The 23215-nt window shown below is 37.7% G+C and overlaps 1 protein-coding gene across 4 annotated transcripts in view; it reads left to right on the top strand.

Annotated features, from left to right (window-relative positions):
* LOC110461619 (probable E3 ubiquitin-protein ligase HERC1) overlaps positions 1–23215 on the top strand; it is a 153254-nt gene that overhangs the window by 48565 nt on the left and 81474 nt on the right. For 3 of the 4 annotated variants that reach the window (XM_021515163.1, XM_021515171.1, XM_021515190.1), the window contains 11 exons: positions 990–1939; positions 4387–4591; positions 5752–6026; positions 6448–6649; positions 6778–6938; positions 7456–7682; positions 8155–8257; positions 10819–11076; positions 12523–12705; positions 15238–15412; positions 18683–18917. In XM_021515163.1, the coding sequence (XP_021370838.1) occupies positions 990–1939; positions 4387–4591; positions 5752–6026; positions 6448–6649; positions 6778–6938; positions 7456–7682; positions 8155–8257; positions 10819–11076; positions 12523–12705; positions 15238–15412; positions 18683–18917 (2974 nt within the window). The remainder of the gene's footprint in view (positions 1–989; positions 1940–4386; positions 4592–5751; positions 6027–6447; positions 6650–6777; positions 6939–7455; positions 7683–8154; positions 8258–10818; positions 11077–12522; positions 12706–15237; positions 15413–18682; positions 18918–23215) is intronic. The other variant, XM_021515182.1, reaches the window with a different exon arrangement.

Below are 23215 nucleotides of genomic sequence, written 5' to 3'. Positions count from 1 at the left end.
ATTGCCGTTTGTCCGTTATCATGTATCGTCCTTCTATAAGCAAAATTCAACTTCTTCAAAACCACAACCACAACATTTTGGATTGTTGGAAAACAAAATTTGAATACTGAAATTACATCACTATTGATTGATTTGGCTGACTGTGTCTTTGTTGACGGTGATGAATTTGTACCCTTATTTGTTGACAGTGATGAATTTGTACCCTATTTTGTTGACAGTGATGAATCTGTACCCTTTGTTAACAGTGATGAATCTGTTCCCTTCTTTGTTGACAGTGATGAATCTGTAGCCTTCTTTGTTGACAGTGATGAATTTGTACCCTATTTTGTTGACAGTTATGAATCTGTACCCTTTGTTAACAGTGACGAATCTGTTCCCTTCTTTGTTGACAGTGATGAATCTTTACCCTTCTTTGTTGACAGTGATGAATCTTTTCCCTTCTTTGTTGACAGTGATGAATCTTTTCCCTTCTTTGTTGACAGTGATGAATCTTTACCCTTCTTTGTTGACAGTGATGAATATGTACCCTTCTTTGTTGACAGTGATGAATCTGTTCCCTTCGTTGTTGACAGTGATGAATTTGTTCCCTTCTTTGTTGACAGGGATGAATTTGTTCCCTTCTTTGTTGACAGTGATGAATCTGTAGCCTTCTTTGTTGACAGTGATGAATTTGTACCCTTCTTTGTTGACAGTGATGAATCTGTAGCCTTCTTTGTTGACAGTGATGAATTTGTACCCTATTTTGTTGACAGTTATGAATCTGTACCCTTTGTTAACAGTGACGAATCTGTTCCCTTCTTTGTTGACAGTGATGAATCTGTAGCCTTCTTTGTTGACAGTGATGAATTTGTACCCTTCTTTGTTGACAGTGATGAATCTGTAGCCTTCTTTGTTGACAGTGATGAATTTGTACCCTATTTTGTTGACAGTGATGAATCTGTACCCTGCTTTGTTGACAGTGATGAATTTGTTCCCTTCTTTGTTGACAGTGATGCCCTGCTATCAAAACTAGACCCTAAGGATCCACTTTCCTTTGATGCCGACCAGCTCACTGGGATGACCACAGTCCATCTAGAAGCCCTCGTTAAACTCTCCAGGCTATTGGATGAAAAGCCATCCTTTGTGCTACCATCCAAACTAACTACTTCAGAATTTACTACAAATAAAGAGGAAGTCATTGTTTCAAAAGTTCAGAAACTAAAGCAAAGTGTTCTTGATGAAACTAATGCTTTGATGAGAAAACTTGATGAGGACATTGCCCGAGTGTTAGAAATGGAGATGCAGCAGTTGGCAGACATGGACCACAATGCAGACAAGCGCAAGGCTCCTTTGGTAACTGCTGAAACCTTTGATGATTCCTCAGCAAGCACATGCACAGCCTCACCACAAGTGCTCTCCCCTCGTGATGATATATTGCCCGAGGCCAGAGAACCACAGGACACAGATGGATCATTGGATATGGAGGCAGACGCTTGTATTCAAGATTCTTTGTCATCAGAAACTTCTCAATGTTCTCATCCTTCTTCACCTTCTGAAAATCTCCAACCGGAAAAGCCTGAAAGAGATGATTCCACTCCTGAAGTATTTGTACCAGATGAACTCCACTCAATTAAAACTTCATACATACAAGTCACTGCTCTCAAAGCACTACACACCATTCTACTTAACAACAGGTTTATAGAAATGCTCCTCGTCCCAAAGTCAGACCTATTGTCCGATAGGAATAAAGCCCTACTGGACGGAACTGTAATCCGCAGAGATGAAGATTTCAAGGTCACTCTGAGGTCGTTCATGAAGAGGATGGTTCAGTTAGCTCTGAGTCAGTCGGGGTTGCTGAGGGTATTCTCTGTGCTAGAGCTAGAACGAGCACATGCCATTCTGTATAAAATACTCACTGTGTCCAAAGCTGAGGAAGTCATCTGTATTTCAGAGGTGAAAGGTGAGAATGTTGTTATACTGTCCGTTTCCACTGATTTTAAATATTTTAAGCTCATACAGCCATGACACATCATCTGTCGTCCATCGGTCATCATTAAATTTGTGTGAAATTGAAAAATCAAACTTTTCTTTTGAAGCACTGTTTTGCAGAATAGTTAAAGGGATTTTAGCTTTTAGATTTCAACTCAACATTGTATAAATGAAAGTGTGCACTCTAGGGGCAGTGTCCATTACCAGAAATATACGTAAATCTTTAAACCGGTCTCCTTTAGTAAGGGTGAAAGGTTTTTACTCAGGCTCAAGGGGTTCAACAGTAGGTGCCTCCTGTGGGGCAGAAAGATGAGGTCCAATGGGGAAAATGAAAACTGATGATTAAATTCATTCTTCTTTCTTTTCGGACAAAAGGATGAATTAATTTGGTTAAAATAAACACTGGACCAGGTAACCATTGTATGAATATAAAGGCATGGCTATCCTGTGGACAAGGGGGTCCAGTTCAGTATGAATATGTATAATGAGTTTAAAATTACAAAATGTTTGCCCTTTTCTGCTAATACATGTATTTATTGTACCTTTTTCACACACATGTACCTGATTGAAATAATGAAAGATACAGGTGAGCTATCTAGGTTCATGAGCCTCCTGCTATTATTCAACTAATTAGTTTGCTTTCATATGAATGGTTGATTTTGTGGAAATTGATGTCCAATGTTTTAATGTCCTATTTTGTATTTATGTGTTACTTTAAAGGAAATGTTTGAGGAGATCAACTCGTCGTAGCCAATGGCTGTTTGTAGTCCTCATCAAACAAATAAGAAATTATATCACTAAGTATTTCTTTTCAAGTTGACTTCACTTGCAGTATTTATTGAAAATTCTGATTTTTTTCAATACATTAGTCATTACATTAGTTACTACATTTGTATATTACATGCTAATACTGTATACTACATTTGTATATTACATGCTAATACTGTATACTACATTTGAATATTACATGCTAATACTGTATACTACATTTGAATATTACATGCTAATACTGTATACTACATTTGCATATTACATGCTAATGCTGTATACTACATTTGTATTTTACATGCTAATACTGTATACTACATTTGTATATCATATGCTAATACTGTATACTACATTTGTATATTATATGCTAATGCTGTATACTACATTTGTATATTACATGCTAGTACTGTATACTACATTTGTATATTACATGCTAATGCTGTATACTACATTTGTATATTATATGCTAATGCTGTATACTACATTTGTATATTATATGCTAATACTGTATACTACATGTGTATATTACATGCTAATACTGTATACTACATTTGAATATTACATGCTAATACTGTATACTACATTTGCATATTACATGCTAATGCTGTATACTACATTTGTATATTATATGCTAATGCTGTATACTACATTTGTATATTACATGCTAATGCTGTATACTACATTTGTATATTATATGCTAATACTGTATACTACATGTGTATATTACATGCTAATACTGTATACTACATTTGAATATTACATGCTAATACTGTATACTACATTTGCATATTACATGCTAATGCTGTATACTACATTTGTATATTATTTGCTAATACTGTATACTACATTTGTATATTATATGCTAATACTGTATACTACATGTGTATATTACATGCTAATACTGTATACTACATTTGTATATCATATGCCAATACTGTATACTACATTTGTATATTACATGCTTATACTGTATACTACATTTGTATATTACATGCTAATGCTGTATACTACATTTGTATATTACATGCTAATACCGTATACTACATTTGTATATTACATGCTAATACCGTATACTACATTTGTATATTACATGCTAATACCGTATACTACATTTGTATATTACATGCTAATACTGTATACCACATTTGTATATTACATGCTAATACTGTATACTACATTTGCATATTACATGCTAATGCTGTATACTACATTTGTATATTATATGCTAATACTGTATACTCCATTTGTATATTACATGCTAATACTGTATACTACATTTGCATATTACATGCTAATGCTGTATACTACATTTGTATATTATATGCTAATACTGTATACTCCATTTGTATATTACATGCTAATACTGTATACCACATTTGTATATTACATGCTAATACTGTATACCACATTTGTATATTACATGCTAATACTGTATACTACATTTGCATATTACATGCTAATGCTGTATACTACATTTGTATATTACATGCTAATGCTGTATACTACATTTGTATATTATATGCTAATGCTGTATACTACATTTGTATATTATTTGCTAATACTGTATACTACATTTGTATATTATATGCTAATACTGTATACTACATGTGTATATTACATGCTAATACTGTATACTACATTTGTTGACAGAAAAGTATGAAGCAGTGACAAAAGAGAGGGAGAAACATTCCAATGTCAAGAAGAAACCACAAGCACAGGAGTCGTGTGATGTCTATACAAACCAGGCCCCGTCCTCCACCCAGATACCCGTGGCAACACCAGAGGAACCTTCCACTCAGGAGGAGGACCAAGAAAACTACCAGCAGACATCCATTCTTCAATATGTCAGGCGAGGGTAATGGGAAAATGTTGATATCAACTGGAAAAATAACGAATGATTCCTACATTTTTAGCTCACTTGGTCAATACCATGGTGGGATGTCTGTCATCTGTCCCTCTGTCCATTGTCCATCCAGGGTCAACTTTTTACTTTAAGCGACTTCTTAATTTACCAAAAGGCCTAGCAATTAAAGAACTTCTTCTACCAAAAGACCTACCATGATGATATTTGGCAAGGGGCAGGCAGGGAAGAAGGGCTATCAAGTTTGTTCAAATGAATGATGTTTATATATATTTATAGTCACAGGGCGAAATAGTTTAAACAACTTCCCCCAAGAGGCCTTAAGAAACTCACTAGGCCTTCGGGCAACAAGTCAGCTAAATAAGTTGATGCCGAACAGACAGATAATGCAGACTGCCATTACCTTCGGGCAAGGGGAGCTAATAAACTCAATAGCCCTTCATACCAGCAAGGTACCAGGCAAATATCATCTCTAAATATGCGGTGATGCAGTATCGGTCATCCAGCGTCAACATTTCTTTTTAAAAGACTTCTTCTCAATTACCAAAAGGCCTAAGTTAATGGTATTTGACCAGTACGTAGCACACTGGGATGAAAGGCTTCTAAGTTTGTTCAAATGAATGACCTTGACCCATTTCATGGTCACTTGGGTCAAATACGTTAAAATATTAATCTACTTTGACAGATTTTTGGCTAGTAGCATGTTTGAATGAATATAACCTAGGCTCGCTTTTAAGGACGTCACTGGGTTCAAATATGTTTAAAATATTTCAACAACTTTTTAATCCTCCGTTAATCAGAAGGCCCAGGGTTATAATATGTAAGTAACATGCTGAAGTATAGGGCTAAAACTTGGTAAAATGAATCACCTTGACCCACTTTCATGGTCACTGTGGTCAATGTTGAAAAAATCTTCCAAATGATTTCTTCTAAATAATCAATAGGCATATGATGATGACCATTGGCAGGTAGCATGCTGTGTAACACATATTATTCTGATAAGTCCCTAAAACTAAGTTTAAATTATCCATGTGAACCTTGTAATATCACATTTGGCTGTATATCACATACATGATATGTGATAATAAGATGGAACAACAGTAACACTATACAGGTCTGTGTTTATAATTAAATTGTTTCTGTTTTTTGTACAGGTCTGATGGCCCCCACAGTTCATTTTCTCGCCACCTGTTTAGCCGCCGGGCACGAAGGGAACGCTCTCAGTCCACCACTGCGTCCCGTTATTCCATGGTCCGGGTTCCTCCTGCTGCCCCTCCCCTCAGGCCATCTCCTCCCCCTCCCCAGAGGAAACCTCCTCACCTTCCTATCAGGACGAGGTCACCGTCTCCACCACCTCCTCCCATCTCACTGTCTCTGTTAGAGATGGGCTTCACACTCAGTGCTATCAAGAGAGCACTAACAGAGACTTGTAAGATATTTTTGAATCAGTTTCATGTTTATTCTCCTTACATTTCTTATTATGAACTAAACCTGTATTAAGACATCACTTGCATTAAGAAACAACTATTTGGACTTCCCCAGGATGGTCTGTTAAGCCCATTTTTATCATTGGTGTGTTCAGACAGACTGATGCTGTGGTACCCTCTACCTTAATTTATGAATTGAAAAAATCAAATATTCAACAAATGTTTCTGCTTTTACTGTTAATAACAGGTTTTAAGTCTCTTCACAATGTGAAATCCTTTAATCCGTCACGGTAGAGAGATTGACCGTATGTAACACATAGCTACAGTTGTACATTGTATTTCATTTCTGGCAATCATTTACTTAGATTGACCATCGTTTTGAAATACTTTGAAAACATATTTACGCAGAATGTTGACGTTTAGGTGTAAACAGAAATGAGGTATCTGCCCATGGAATAAACACCCTCGCCACATGGATGTTGGAACACCCACTGGATGTCCAGGAGCCTGAGGAACATGCGACTAAAATTACCCGAGACACTATGCCAGGACGAGAGACGGACAGGAACTGTGATATTATCAGTGACTCACAGCCACCAGAAGACGACATCCGGGACCCATACAGGTACAGGATGAATAAAAGGAAAACTATAGATTTAGTTTATTTACAAGTGTCTACTTTACATATTTGTTGTTAGCCTTTATAAAGGTATCAGAACAATATACATACATACATTGGCATCAATATTTCAGTATGTTGCTGTCTAGACGTATATCTTTGGAGGGCTTATTGAATGAATCTAGTGATGACTCAAATGAGGAGCCAGACACACGCCGCTCACGCTACGTTAGAAGTCCACGACCAATTTCACGCACAAGACATGTTGACATCAGGAGTTTTCTTTCCAATACAGGTACAGATTATAAAATAGGGATGTACTGTGACTGCAGGTGCAGATAATATAAAGGCTATGTCACATCCCACCATGATCATCTCTCAGAAAACCAGTGTGAGTCATAATAATATGACCTTGGACCATGTTTCCCTCGTGCTCACAACCTCACAATGTTGGTACTACAATATCCCACTTCTATGAAACTTCATAGTTTTGAAAATTGACCCTTGATCTTTCTGTATATTTTTTCACTTGTTTATTTAGCCCCTACAGGGGCAACAAGCAGCAGGAATGCGGGGGTATTAGTTAGCCCATAAGCAACAGTTTTTCTGGCAATTAGAATATCATAATTAAGTTGGTTCTATTGTGGTGTGTATGTTTTGGTATAGTTTAAGATTAAAAGTATAAGACTAGGAGAGCGAGTAACGGCTCTTAGTCCTCTTGTGTAATATTAATTGTAAGTTCCTTTATTAACACTCTAGAAAAAAGATGGCTATTACAGATGTGCTAAACAAAACCCATTCACCTATTACAGCCAACGAACGTGAGCTAGAGCGATCAGAATCTCTACAAATGGCGGGTGAGGTTACCACACCATCAGATTTGTATGAGAGAATGTCGGAGAATCCTGGGCTGAGCGACACCTTTGATGCCCTCTGTAGCGACATTTGTAACATGACGGATGATCTGTACAATCTGGAGGATATTGACGATCTTTTCCCAACACAAGCTGAGTCTACATGGGACCTCATGAATGCAATAGTAAGTTGTCTGTGAACCTGGTATGAGGGATTGGAGTATGACTGGAGGAACTCTGGTGGTTGGCAGGGATAAGTAAATAAAAAGGCTTAACCTTTTCAACACTGTAGACCATAATGGACTCATCCAAATCTATTTTTGGTAGAGTTTATTAAAGTTTTACAGGGTGAAATGGTTAGATTAGTTAATGTCTTAACATTGAAGTAAAAGTTACCTTAACCCTTTTACCCCTATGTAACTTTAGTCGCCTCTACCATGCATTGATCTGGACGAGTCCATAATGGTCTACAGTGGTGAAAGGGTGAAGGTGCATAGTAAACACGAGTGTCAACAAAGTGTTCAGTGTTTAGTCAATGGTTTTTACTCGCCTTAAACAGGTCTGTGTGCGTCATCAAAACTTAGTATTATTGAAGAAATAAGCTTAATGCAAATCACTTTCGTCCCTCAGAAATAGTCCTTTTGCCTATATTTACAGAGAATGGAATTTGAAGCTGACCCATCAGTGGTGTGTGAGCTCTGCCAACAGGAAACAGATAACTTCCTCGGCCACCTGCAGTTTGAGCACCCAGGCTGTGGCAGTGAGTTCCTACTACCCACCTCTTTCCACAATCTAGTAGAACCTGATCATCTAAATATACACTGGATTTTGTTTTAGCATGCACTGGCTCATCTTGCAAGTCACATATTTTCTAAACATTTTCATTACTGTCTTGTGATTTCTATAGACATGATTCCTACTTTGGTCTCATCTGCTTCACCGGCTGTAATACACTGGGCAATCCAAAGGTTCAGGGGTTTGCAGTGTCATATCATTCACACTTTCTGACATCATAATAAATCAAGCATTCTAGTAAGTCAGATCTTTATGCAGAGCTAATAGGTATGAAGGAACTCTATTGATTTTAGGCATGATTTTTGGAAGGTCAAGGTCACTGTTATATAATTACTATAAATGGTATTTCCATGTCTAAATCCTAACATCAAAATGAATGATAGCATGAATGTCAAACTCAGTATGTGGATTGCTCTAACAGGAAGGACAACCTAATAGGTTTTGGCATTGGTTTTCCAAAGTCAAGGTCACGATTTTCTAAAAATAGTTATTCCTTGTCTGGATCCTATCTTCAAAACCAATTTTTATGCAATGTTTACATATTAAAGTCACCATTAAAAATAGATTTTCACAGAAAGAATAACTGCACAAAGTTCACACTTGGTGTGTGAGTCGCCCCAGAGAAGATGGGAAAAATATTAATTCAGGGAATTCCTCATCAAATGTAAAGGTAGTTCTTGCTAAAAATAAATATTTTGACCTGGTCGTGATCTTGAAACTTGATTGTGAACAAATAATTGCACAAATTTCTGATGCGATATGTATTATTAAGGGAAAGCTGTTTATTTTGGCTGAGGTTAATCAAAGGTCAAGGTTACTGTTACTAAAAATAGAATCGTCCAGAACTTTACTTTTAGGATATTTGATTTTATACTAGAACCAGTTGAATGACATTCTGATGTTGAGTGTAACGTACTAAAATTTTCTGTGGTATAAGGCACTATCTGTTGAGTGTAATGTACTAAAATTTTCTGTGGTATAAGGCACTATCTGTTGAGTGTAATGTACTAAAATTTTCTGTGGTATAAGGCACTATCTGTTGAGTGTAATGTACTAAAATTTTCTGTGGTATAAGGCACTATCTGTTGAGTGTAATGTACTAAAATTTTCTGTGGTATAAGGCACTATCTGTTGAGTGTAATGTACTAAAATTTTCTGTGGTATAAGGCACTATCTGTTGAGTGTAATGTACTAAAATTTTCTGTGGTATAAGGCACTATCTGTTGAGTGTAATGTACTAAAATTTTCTGTGGTATAAGGCACTATCTGTTGAGTGTAATGTACTAAAATTTTCTGTGGTATAAGGCACTATCTGTTGAGTGTAATGTACTAAAATTTTCTGTGGTATAAGGCACTATCTGTTGAGTGTAATGTACTAAAATTTTCTGTGGTATAAGGCACTATCTGTTGAGTGTAATGTACTAAAATTTTCTGTGGTATAAGGCACTATCTGTTGAGTGTAATGTACTAAAATTTTCTGTGGTATAAGGCACTATCTGTTGAGTGTAATGTACTAAAATTTTCTGTGGTATAAGGCACTATCTGTTGAGTGTAATGTACTAAAATTTTCTGTGGTATAAGGCACTATCTGTTGAGTGTAATGTACTAAAATTTTCTGTGGTATAAGGCACTATCTGTTGAGTGTAATGTACTAAAATTTTCTGTGGTATAAGGCACTATCTGTTGAGTGTAATGTACTAAAATTTTCTGTGGTATAAGGCACTATCTGTTGAGTGTAATGTACTAAAATTTTCTGTGGTATAAGGCACTATCTGTTGAGTGTAATGTACTAAAATTTTCTGTGGTATAAGGCACTATCTGTTGAGTGTAATGTACTAAAATTTTCTGTGGTATAAGGCACTATCTGTTGAGTGTAATGTACTAAAATTTTCTGTGGTATAAGGCACTATCTGTTGAGTGTAATGTACTAAAATTTTCTGTGGTATAAGGCACTATCTGTTGAGTGTAATGTACTAAAATTTTCTGTGGTATAAGGCACTATCTGTTGAGTGTAATGTACTAAAATTTTCTGTGGTATAAGGCACTATCTGTTGAGTGTAATGTACTAAAATTTTCTGTGGTATAAGGCACTATCTGTTGAGTGTAATGTACTAAAATTTTCTGTGGTATAAGGCACTATCTGTTGAGTGTAATGTACTAAAATTTTCTGTGGTATAAGGCACTATCTGTTGAGTGTAATGTACTAAAATTTTCTGTGGTATAAGGCACTATCTGTTGAGTGTAATGTACTAAAATTTTCTGTGGTATAAGGCACTATCTGTTGAGTGTAATGTACTAAAATTTTCTGTGGTATAAGGCACTATCTGTTGAGTGTAATGTACTAAAATTTTCTGTGGTATAAGGCACTATCTGTTGAGTGTAATGTACTAAAATTTTCTGTGGTATAAGGCACTATCTGTTGAGTGTAATGTACTAAAATTTTCTGTGGTATAAGGCACTATCTGTTGAGTGTAATGTACTAAAATTTTCTGTGGCATAAGGCACTATTTGTTGTTTAATTTGCAGGAATATCATGTAACAATGTGTACAGCAACAATGGTGTGTATGGGATGTGTCCTTGGCCCGCTGTGTGTGGGACAGGCTATCCCAGCTATGCCTTGTGTAAGGCTTGTCGCGATCAACACCGTGAGATCCATGGAAACAGGGCTAGTAACTCTGACCAGGACAGGGCAAAGGAGCAGAGAGAGGCTATAGGAGCAGGTCTTGGCAGCTCTACCCAGAAGGCTCCCGACCTCCTCAATGCTGTGGAATACACAACATTGGGTATGTTTGATCATTTGTTATATTCATTTCTACTTTTCACTTCTTTTCTACAACATTTCAAGATATCACTGATTAAAACTGTTACAATATATCGGAATCAAATTACTGAAAGTACTTAAGACACAAAACAAGAATTAGATCTCTTTCATGATAGCTCACCTGGCACAAATATACTTTAAATAACTTCTTCTGCATAACCAAGAGGTTCAGGGTGAATTCTCGGGCAAAGGGGACCCAATTTTGTAAAAACAGGATGTGGGGCAGAGGAGGAAGAACATGGCAATAATTGTTTAAAAACCTTCTTCTGTACAACTTGAGGGATTTTAACCAAAGTTTGTCATATATTCTAGCGAGGGCAATGCAATTTTGTATAAACGTCGGGTGTGGCTCCCCTTGGACATAGAGATAAATGTTCAAAATCTTTCTTCTGTATGAATGGAGGGTTTTGAACCTTATTTGGTTTAGAGTATCCTTGTGGAAAAAGGGACTTGATTTTGTACAAAATAGAGGGTGTGGCCCTATCTTATGGCAAAGGGTGCTTAATAGGGGAAATTAAGGTAATTCTTTAAAATCCTTCCTCTTCTGTATGATTTTATCCAAATGATGTAGAGCATCCTTGGCCATAGGGCATTATATTTGGTAATAGATAATTCAATATAGCAAAAAATGTTTAAAATCCTACTTCTTTTGTACGAATGAAGAGATTTTAACCAAATTTGGTCTTAAGTAATCTCGGGGAAAGAGAAATTAGTTTAGTATAAACAGAGGGGATGCCCCCTCCACTCCCAAGTTTGGTGTAGAGCATCCTTGGGCAAAAGATTCTCCATTTTGTATCATAAACTGACGTTGTGGTTCCCCAGGGGGAGGGGGCAGCAAAGAAATCGGCCCCAAGAGGAGAAATAGTTGCAAATCTTTGGAATAATCTTCCTTCTTTAAAAATGTATAGTTTTAAATCAAATTCAGATTAGACAATGCTTTGAGCGACAAGGACTCTATTTCATTTCTTAAGAGTGTGTTTCCCATGGGGGCACAGGGGCGTGGCCTGCAAAGGTAAATTGTCGTAAATCTTAAAAATCCTTTTTTGTGTCGCACAGAAGAAGGGATCTAAACCAAAATTTATATAGGGTTTCTGTGGCCCAATGGGATTCAATATTGTATAAACTATGCCCCCACTCCAATGGGGACAGAGGGATTGGTAAGGTAAGGGGTTGCTGAAAGACAGAATCAATACTTGGAAATATTTGCAGTACAATAGAGAATTTTTGACATGACTGCTTAAGTTTTTCAAAGTTCAATTTATGGAAGTTTGACTGTATATAGATATTTCAATTAGATTTACATGTAAATGCAAGACAAACAGAAAGAGTATTACAGTAATCTGGACTTCTTTAAATCTTCCTCAAACTTAAGTCTAACCCAATATTTATTGAACATGCTTTCTGACAGAACAAGAGCTACAAATGGGCTGTCGAGGAGGAACTTTTATAGATGAGACTGAAAACCTGCTCCCCAAACTAGGCATCACAGACTGGAAACCCTGCCCAGATCCCCTCAAGTTCTCTGAGATAGACCCCCTGGGATACAAGCTGGTTCAGGCTTCTGCTGCAGCCGATGCTGGTACACCTCTATGTAAGTGGAACATTGATAGCCACAAAAGGCTATTTACTAACTATTATCGTCTGTATTTCTAAACATTTTCTTCATGTTGGTAAGTATGGATTATGAAAAGTTCTTTTTTACACAACCAAAAAAAAATGTATGTGACGTTTCGATGACTAGTACGATATATACAATGTCACCTTCATCAGACAACTGACCAGTGAAGCGTATGCACACAAAGATGTAAAATGTGTACCACATAATCGATGTTGATTTTGGCTACGCTGTAAGCGTATATGTACAATAGTTGTTACATATGTACCAAAATGACTCGATCCAGCTACGCTTTGTTTAATGCTTGGTCGTAGATGTGCAAGAGTCTTTGAGCCCCTCGTCTCGATTTAGAACTGGTCCACTGCAGCTATATTGTCTGTAGTAATCGGATTTGGTATGCAAGTACATCTTGGGATGGCAAGGTGTAGAGTATGAAAAGTAGGTACCTGTGACCTATGCTTTGACATTTAACATTAACTTTCGAAAGAAGTTGGTCCAGAGCATATCTCTTACACTATTTTGTCAGGATTAAACAAATTTTGTGGGCAGGTAGGTCACTGTGTTGTACACATCTGACCTCATCTTGGTGGATTTGCTCACAGTTTCTCCAGTACCTCTCCTATAATTACCAAATAAGATAGGCAGGCATATCCTGAGATGAGCTACGGTACCAAAGAAAGTCAATATGGTATTTATTTGGACTTTTGACTACAATAATTAAAACAAAATGCTCTAATCTGTATCGAGATACTTTTTTGCCTGTAGTCCATCCTTCATTCTTCTGTCCTTCGTCCATACTAAACACATTTTGTTATCGCTATTATTCAAAAAGTACTTGATGGACCTGTCTCAAATTTCATATGAAGGTTACCCTTGATCTAAAGTTGTGCATGTTTCATTTTGAGACTGATAAAAAAAACTTTGCTCTATCAACTTCATTCCTCAACAGAATTTGTATGAAACTTGATAAAAGTGATTGGTATGGCAATATATATTTATCTTGAACAAGTTCGCGTTTCAGGTTACTGCGTTAAAAGTCAAGGTCACTTTTACTATTTTTAGAAAAAAACTAGCGACTTCATTTCCTTTCATATATGTCACACTGTGTGAATGCGAGGGGATTTGTATCACTTTAAATTGTGATGGCTTGTTCAGTTACCGAAACAGTGTCTGCTCAATATCTCGAGAAGTTTTCTACGGATTAACTTCAATCTTCTTAGGAAGGTTCACTGCCATGAAAGCTTGGACTATTTGGATAACCGCAATTATTGGACCATGATTAACAGAGTTATGGCCCTTTAATCATCTTAAATAGTTTTATCTGGATTAACTTCAAACTTCATAGGAAGGTTTAACCGTAATTATCAGACCACAATTGACAGGGTTATGACCCTTTATTTAATTACCAAAAAGTTTTCAACAGATTAACTTCAAATTTCATTGGAAGGTTTATTGCCATGACAGCTCCGACAAGTTCAATAAACACCACTGTCCAACCGTAATTTATGGAGCTATGGCCCTTCATGTACAACCATACAGAGAACTACTCATTCAATGTATGATGAGCGTAGTATGTTCCGCTATCGCGATACCCTTGTTTAAAGTCAGGAATGCATAAGTTTAACTTTTGTAAAAAGTTGAAAAACAGATTAAAAGAATCTAAGAGTAATTTGTCAACTACTATTAAGCAAAAAAAATATTTACATGAATGAGATGCTTGTGTGGTTTTAAAATAAATTCATTCTGCAAGAGAAATTAAGAGAAACAATGATGTTTTAACTTGAAAGAAAGTTTTACTTAAATAAATCAATTAGACACTTAGCTGCTTGTTTTTTTATTGTGGAAAAAAACAATATCATTGATCAGACACATCAATCAACCAGTCAAGCATGTTTAAATATGATAAAAAGGTGTACAAAGACACAAATTGCAAGAAAGCCCCAAAGTGTATCCAAAAAGAGGCGCCAACCGATTATATAATAGATAATTGGTAAGTTGCCTTCAACCGATTATTGATCATGGATTTCCAACCGATTCCGAACACTAGCTCACAGGGGTGAAATATCTAAAAATACTTCTGAATAACCTTAATGCAAAAGATGGTGATATGTGACCAGTAGCATGCTCAGATGAAGAGCTATCAAGATTGTTAATGTGAATGACCTTGACACTCTTTCAAGTTCACATCTGGTCAATTGTGTGTAAATCTTAAGTCATCTTCTCAATAAACAAAAGGTCTAGGGTAGTGATAATTGACAAGTTGCATTCTGGGATGAATGGCTATGAAGTTTGTTTAACTTAATGACTTTCAAGGTCACAGGAGTCTAATGTGTTAAAATTTTTAAGATTTTGAGATATTGATATTTTGTCTGTAGCTTTATTTTAGTCCAATTTTAAGGTGTGAGATTAATACAAGGTGATTGATACAGGTCCATTGGGCCTCTTGTTATCAATTTTGACAGTATTAGACACCATCTAGAGCACTTCAGCAAGCCTTGTATGTTACAGGGAGTCTACTTCAGGCATCTCAACCCAACAATAAGTACCGTACACTGGGGGAACAGGCCACCAACTTAAAGACCCCACGTGACAGACAGATCGCACTTCAGCGGATAACCTCCACTATGCAGGTGATGCTGGCTCGCAGTATTGTGATGAAAGCTCTCTCTGTCCTCGCCAGCAGGTAAGTGTTTAAGTATTACTCCACAATGGGTAGGTAAGTGGGGTCGATCAATTGTTTAGTAGATATCCATGTGTGAAAAAGACCTTGTTAGGTCATGACGTTCTTTACATAACACGTCCAGGTGTAACACTGAATCATGTCAAATAATCTAAAAAAGTCAAATGTAAACTTTGAAAACGGTATTTGGCTTTAAAGGGACATCACGTGAAGAGACATTTTTTTTTTAATGAATGTATGTATTGTATGCACTTCCACTTATGTTACCTCGCTATCCCGATATTCTTAGTTCGTTCCAAATGACCAGTTTGACCACTTGAATTGTTCGGGAAAGCCCTGCTAAAAATAGTGCCGATAACGTCACCTGACTAGGCAGTAAACACGAGCGGTCTGGGCGAGATGAAACGGTTTCCAAAGGGGCTCCCAGAGAGGGGCGTCAGGCAACTGCAACTTCTTACCGTACTATGAAACCAAGTAATATGATTTCTAAGTCCGTATTAAAACTTATTGAACAGTAGTTATTCATCATCAGAAGTTAATTGCACACTTGCCAATATTCAGATTTTTTTTTTTTTTTAACTTTAAACATATTTGTTGCCAATAAAATTGAACAAGGGATTGGGCAATCGTTTTTACAATTTATCACAGCCTTCTCCCGTCATACATTTACAATTAAATGTCAACAATAATAATAGGCATAAAAATAAAGTATAGATATATAAATATATATTGAATTTAGTACCGGAATGTGACATCTGTACAGGGCTAAACACCTTTCTTCAACCATGGGACAAACCTTTCTGTAAAAAGGAATATTCACGAGACGAATATCCCTTTTCAAATGTTTTCATAAAGTGCATATATGCAATGACAAATACACGCGTATGAAAAAGAGAAACGTTTGTGATTTTTTTTATTACATTGTGGTGGCGATCACGAGTACCGACAGAGACAGAAAACGTCGTGGCTATCACAACAGTTATCCCTTGGAGGGCCTCATGACAAAATCAAACTAACCAGTCACTTATCCTTTCCTTTCGCATAAACCACTGTATAATCATAGAAACACAAAGTAAACTATCTCCGATACATGCCCATTGACATATTAAACTAAGTTCATCTGTGTTCAAACTCACACAATGATACTAGCGAGGTTAATAGTTTTAGATATTTATTCATAACATAAACAGCGCTAGCACTTCTGTCGATTCCATTTCAGCTTAACCGGCTACCCGGAAGAATACATGCACCGTACTAACTGCTACGACAGTTATTTTCTCCTTTGAATACTTCCCACCTGTAATAATGATTGCGTAACGTACTCCTTGCGCTATCTTTGACCATTTGGCAACTTTTCGCTTCGTAGCTGACACGGTACGACACTTTTCTTTGGCTTACTTCACACGGCCAGTCATTTTGTTTACAAAGAAATGGTGTGCTATGCGCATGCGCTAGTAGAGGGAAATCCCTGAACAAAACGTTGGTCAGACAGGTAGAAATACTGATGATTATCTTAGATTTAATCATTTTTATGAATCTATTTCAGCCTAATCCGATCGTTATTTTCCATAAGGAGTCTCACTTGATATGTTTATGTAGTATTTGAAAAAAGACAAAAAAAATAGTCACTTCAGCGTGATGCCCCTTTAAGTCTCTTCAAAATGTTTCCAACAATTGACAAAATTAGATTTTTTTTTTAATTTGAGCATGAGAACGGTTTCATGAATACAGGCTCAGATATCCGGGGCATCAACCATTAACTCTGACCATCATTATAATTAACCTGTGAATTTTAGCTGATGTCACCTGTGGGGTTTTTTCTTTAACGAAATAAAATTGTCATTAATGAAAGTGTCATTAATCAGCTTATTCCACATTGGCCAAGTAATTAGGCCTCGTCTGTCACATTGGCCCTCGGCCTGCGGCCTTGGGCCAATATGACAGACCTTAGCCTAATAACTTGTCCAATATGGAATTAGCCCGGTAAGATTATTGGATCACCTTGTCAAACACTGCATCTGACAAAGTTAACTGTTATCTTGATTAAAGAATCAAGTGTTTAGCAGGTTTTAAATTGAAAGAACAAAAATCAAGGTGAGCTAGCTATCAAGGCCCCTGGGATTTTTTAACAAACTAACAAATAACATTTTTAGCTCACCTGGCCCCGAAGGATCAAGTGAGCTTATACCCTGGTCCGTCGTTCATCTGTCTGTCTATCCATGAACATTGAAAGCGCAACCTGTTATAGTAAAAGTACATCATATGTAGATTTGCATACAGAAAGGAAGTTGTGGTTCAACTATTTTTTCTTGAGTTATGGCCCTTTAAGCCCTACTCTAGAGTCATTGTAAGTGGAACTCCTCCCATTTGTTGTTTGTTTTTGTAACTTAGCACAATGAATGTTCATCATATTTAGATATGCATGAGGAAAGGAATTTGTAATTTGATTACTATACCTCCCTACAAACAAAATGTTGATCCCTAAATAAGATGAAGTTGGGCGGTATATCTTTGTGAGCTTGCTTACAGTTTCTCTAGTTATTTATGGGTAAAAATGTATATTTGTGCTGACTTCATTACTGAATGATTTTGCAAAACACTGAATTAATTTTTAATGCACAAACCTAGTTTGGAAAATAAATTGGATTATTTAAAGAATGTTTACACGATCTATCTACCAATAACTGATAAGGGATTATAAAAAATATGTTTATACTAGAAGCGTGGACAATCAATACATCCTCTTCAAATCTACTCCAAGGAAAAAAATAGTTAACGCAGACTATTTTTACGATTCNAAAAAACTTACAGAACTTACATAGAACGGAGCTTAAATTGAACAACTACATTTTCGTAATAGTATGGGGAAACGCACCGAGATGTCGAAACGTAATGTCGTAAGTTGATCGGCGATTCTCTGGCATAGGAATTTGGCTAAACTTTTTTTGTTAACGGTTACGTATTTATTAATACTTTTCACATAAACTCACATAACAACATATTATGTATCTTTTATTAATGTTTGACATAAATAAATTTGTTGATCGTCATTTGTCTTAGAGTTCCGTGTACCAAGGGACATAATCCAAGATGGCGATCTCCCAGAATCGTCGATCTTTTCCTGAAAAAAACTTGAAATTTTCTATACCTGTGTATTTTACGCACCCCCCACTTTGGGTATTAAATTTCTGAAAAAAAAGTGCGCAAATTACATGGGTTTTTACGGTATGCAAAATAAAATGTCGTTGAGGAAAGAATGTTTGATTGTTACAGTGACTCCTCCTGTAGTCTGCCAGCCGCTCTAGAGTACATTGGCCTGTCTGATATCATGGTGATCGTACAGCTGATGTGCTTGTGTGCATCGGGTAAGATTGCCTGTCCACAGTCCAAGACGGGAGCGGGGACACAAGAGACCACAGAAAGTTTACAGCACCTTAGCAAGGCACTGGGTTCCCTTGTCCAGGATAACCAAGTCTCCATGAAGCAGCTCCTTAGATTGTGTACACAGGTTAGAAAACTCTTTTAATAAGCTATAGAATTGTAATAAATATTTGATGTTTTTTAATTAAAAAACCCACACTTAATCAATACCAGGTTCTCAATAGATTTGATTTATATAATTTTGAGACAGAAAATTTCAATGTTTTCTTCAAAGATATTTTGGTTTATTTTCATTATGACATATTCAGTTTGTCCATATTTATTAAAAAATATTAAATTTACCAATTCTAAGTGGAAGTGGGTTGTATTCAAATGAGGACAAGGTTTGGATTCTAAGTGGGGTTCATAATACTGGGGACAAGGTTTGGGTTCTAAGTGGCGTTCATAATACTGGGGAAAAGGTTTGGGTTCTAAGTGAGGTTCATAATACTGGGGGGAAGGTTTGGGTTTTAAGTGGGGTTCATAATGATGGGGACAAGATTTGGGGTCTAAGTGGAGTTCATAATACCGGGGACAAGGTTTGGGTTATAAGTGGGTTTCATAATACTGGGGACACGGTTTTGGTTCTAAGTGGGGTTTATAATACTGGGGACAAGATTTGAGTTCTAAGTGGGGTTCATGATACTGAGGACAAGGTTTGTGCTCTAAGTGGGGTTCATAATGATGGGGACAAGATTTGGGTTCTAGGTGGGGTTCATAATACTGGGGGCAAGATTTGTGTTTTAAGTGGAGTTCATAATACTGAGGAAAAGGTTTTGGTTCTAAGTGGGGTTTATAATACTGGGGACAAGATTTGAGTTCTAAGTGGGGTTCACAATACTGGGGACAAGGTTTTGGTTATAAGTGGGGTTCGTAATACTGGGGAAAAGGTTTGGGTTATAAGTGGGTTTCATAATACTGGGGACACGGTTTTGGTTCTAAGTGGGGTTTATAATACTGGGGACAAGTTTTGGGTTCTAAGTGGGGTTGATAATACAATAAGTGGGGTTCATAATGATGGGGACAAGATTTGGGGTCTAAGTGGAGTTCATAACGCTGGGGACAAGATTTGGGTTCTAGGTGGGGTTCATAATACTTGGGACAAGGTTTTGGTTATAAGTGGGGTTCGTAATACTGGGGAAAAGGTTTGGGTTCTAAGCGGGGTTCATAATACTGGTGACAAGGTTTGGGTTATAATTGGAGTTATGCTACTGAGGACAAGGGTTGGGTTCTAAATGGGGTTCATAATACTGGTGACAAGGTTTGGGTTCTAAATGGGGTTCACAATACTGAGGACAAGGGTTGGGTTCTAAGTGGGGTTCGTAATACTGGGGACAAGGATTGGGTTATAAGTGGAGTTATGCTACTGAGGAATGCTGGGGACAAGATTTGGGGTCTAAGTGGAGTTCATAACGCTGGGGACAAGATTTGTGTTCTAAGGGGGGTTCATAAGACTGGGGACAAGGTTTGGGTTATAAGTGGGGTTCGTAATACTGGGGACAAGGATTGGGTTATAAGTGGGGTTCGTAATACTGGGGAAAAGGTTTGGGTTCTAAGTGGTGTTCATAATACTGGGGAAAAGGTTTGGGTTCTAAGTGAGGTTCATAATACTGGGGGCAAGGTTTGGGTTCTAAATGGAGTTCATAATGCTGGGGACAAGGGTGGGGTTCTAAGGGGGGTTCATAATACTGGTGACAAGGTTTGGGTTATACGTGGGGTTCATAATACTGTGGACAAGGTTTTGGTTCTAAATGGGGTTCATAATACTGTGGACAAGGTTTTGGTTCTTAGTTGGGTTCATAATACTGGTGACAAGGTTTGGGTTCTATGTGGGGTTCATAATACTGTGGACAAGGTTTTGGTTCTAAATGGGGTTCATAATGCTGTGGACAAGATTTGTGTTCTGCTGGGGACAAGGTTTGTGTTCTAAGTTGGGTTCATAATACTGGTGACAAGGTTTGGGTTATAATTGGAGTTATGCTACTGAGGACAAGGTTTTGGTTCTTAGTTGGGTTCATAATACTGGTGACAAGGTTTGGGTTATAAGTGGGGTTCGTAATACTGGGGACAAGGATTGGGTTATAAGTGGAGTTCATAATACTGGGGATAAGGTTTGGGTTCTAAGTTGGGTTCAGAATACTGGGTACAAGGTTTGGGTTCTAAGTGGCGTTCATAATCCTGGGGACAAGGTTTGGGCTCGAAGTGGGGTTCATAAGACTGGGGACAAGGTTTGCGTTCTAAGTGGGGTTCATGATACTGAGGACAAGGTTTTGGTTCTAAATGGGGTTCATAATACTGTGGACAAGGTTTTGGTTCTAAATGGGGTTCATAATACTGTGGACAAGGTTTTGGTTCTTAGTTGGGTTCATAATACTGGTGACAAGGTTTGGGTTCTAGGTGGGGTTCATAATACTTGGGACAAGGTTTTGGTTATAAGTGGGGTTCGTAATACTGGGGAAAAGGTTTGGGTTATAAGTGGGGTTCGTAATACTGGGGAAAAGGTTTGGGTTCTAAGTGAGGTTCATAATACTGGGGGCAAGATTTGTGTTTTAAGTGGAGTTCATAATACTGGGGATAAGGTTTGGGTTCTAAGTGAGGTTCATAATACTGGGGGCAAGATTTGTGTTTTAAGTGGAGTTCATAATACCGGGGACAAGGTTTGGGTTATAAGTGGGTTTCATAATACTGGGGACAAGATTTGAGTTCTAAGTGGAGTTCATAATACTGGGGATAAGGTTTGGGTTCTAAGTGAGGTTCATAATACTGGGGGCAAGGTTTGGGTTCTAAATGGGGTTCATAATGCTGTGGACAAGATTTGTGTTCTAAGGGGGGTTCATAATACTGGTGACAAGGTTTGGGTTATAATTGGAGTTATGCTACTGAGGACAAGGGTTGGGTTCTAAGTGGGGTGCATAATACTGGGGACAAGATTTGGGTTCTAGGTGGGGTTCATAATACTTGGGACAAGGTTTTGGTTATAAGTGGGGTTTATAACACTGGAGTCATGGTTTGGGTGCAAAGTGGGGTTCATAATATTGGGGACAAGGTTTGGGTTATACGTGGGGTTCATAATACTTGGGACAAGGTTTTGGTTATAAGTGGGGTTTATAATACTGGGGACAAGATTTGAGTTCTAAGTGGGGTTCACAATACTGGGGACAAGGTTTGGTTTATAAGTGGAGTTATGCTACTGAGGACAAGGGTTGGGTTCTAAGTGGGGTGCATAATACTGGGGACAAGTTTTGGGTTCTAAGTGGGGTGCATAATACTGGGGACAAGATTTGAGTTCTAAGTGGAGTTCATAGTACTGAGGACAAGGTTTGGGTTCTTAGTGGGGTTCATAATACTTGGGACAAGGTTTTGGTTATAAGTGGGGTTCATAATCCTGAGGACAAGGTTTGGGTTCGAAGTGGGGTTCATAATATTGGGGACAAGGTTTGGGTTTTAAGTGGCGTTCATAATACTGGGGACACGGTTTTGGTTCTAAGTGGGGTTTATAATACTGGGGACAAGGTTTTGGTTATAAGTGGGGTTTATAATACTGGGGACAAGATTTGGGTTCTAAGTTGGGTTCAGAATACTGGGTACAAGGTTTGGTTTCGAAGTTGGGTTCATAATACTGGTGACAAGGTTTGGGTTATAAGTAGGTATCCTAATACTGGGGACAAGGATTGGGTTATAAGTGGGGTTCATAGTACTGAGGACAAGGTTTGGGTTATAATTGGAGTTATGCTACTGAGGACAAGGGTTGGGTTCTAAGTGGGGTGCATAATACTGAGGACAAGATTTGGGTTCTAAGTGGAGTTCATAACGCTGGGGACAAGATTTGTGTTCTAAGGGGGGTTCATAATACTGGTGACAAGGTTTGGGTTATAATTGGAGTTATGCTACTGAGGACAAGGGTTGGGTTCTAAATGGGGTTCACAATACTGAGGACAAGGGTTGGGTTCTAAGTGGGGTTCGTAATACTGGGGACAAGGATTGGGTTATAAGTGGAGTTCATAATACCGGGGACAAGGTTTGGGTTTTAAGTGGCGTTCATAATACTGGGGATAAGGTTTGGGTTCTAAGTGGCGTTCATAATCCTGGGGACAAGGTTTGGGGTCGAAGTGGGGTTCATAAGACTGGGGACAAGGTTTGCGTTCTAAGTGGGGTTCACAATACTGGGGACAAGGTTTGCGTTCTAAGTGGGGTTCACAATACTGAGGACAAGGGTTGGGTTCTAAGTGGGGCTCATAATACTGGGGACAAGGTTTGGGTAATAAGTGGGGTTCATAATGCTGGGGACAAGATTTGTGTTCTAAGTGGGGTTCATAATACTGGGGACAAGGTTTTGGTTCTAAGTGGGGTTCATAATACTGGGGACAAGGTTTGGGTTCTAAGTGG

The sequence above is a fragment of the Mizuhopecten yessoensis genome, unplaced genomic scaffold, assembly GCF_002113885.1.
Source record: "Mizuhopecten yessoensis strain PY_sf001 unplaced genomic scaffold, ASM211388v2 scaffold1405, whole genome shotgun sequence".
Classification (NCBI taxonomy): Eukaryota; Metazoa; Mollusca; class Bivalvia; order Pectinida; family Pectinidae; genus Mizuhopecten; species Mizuhopecten yessoensis.
This window is presented reverse-complemented; position numbering and strand designations above follow the sequence as displayed.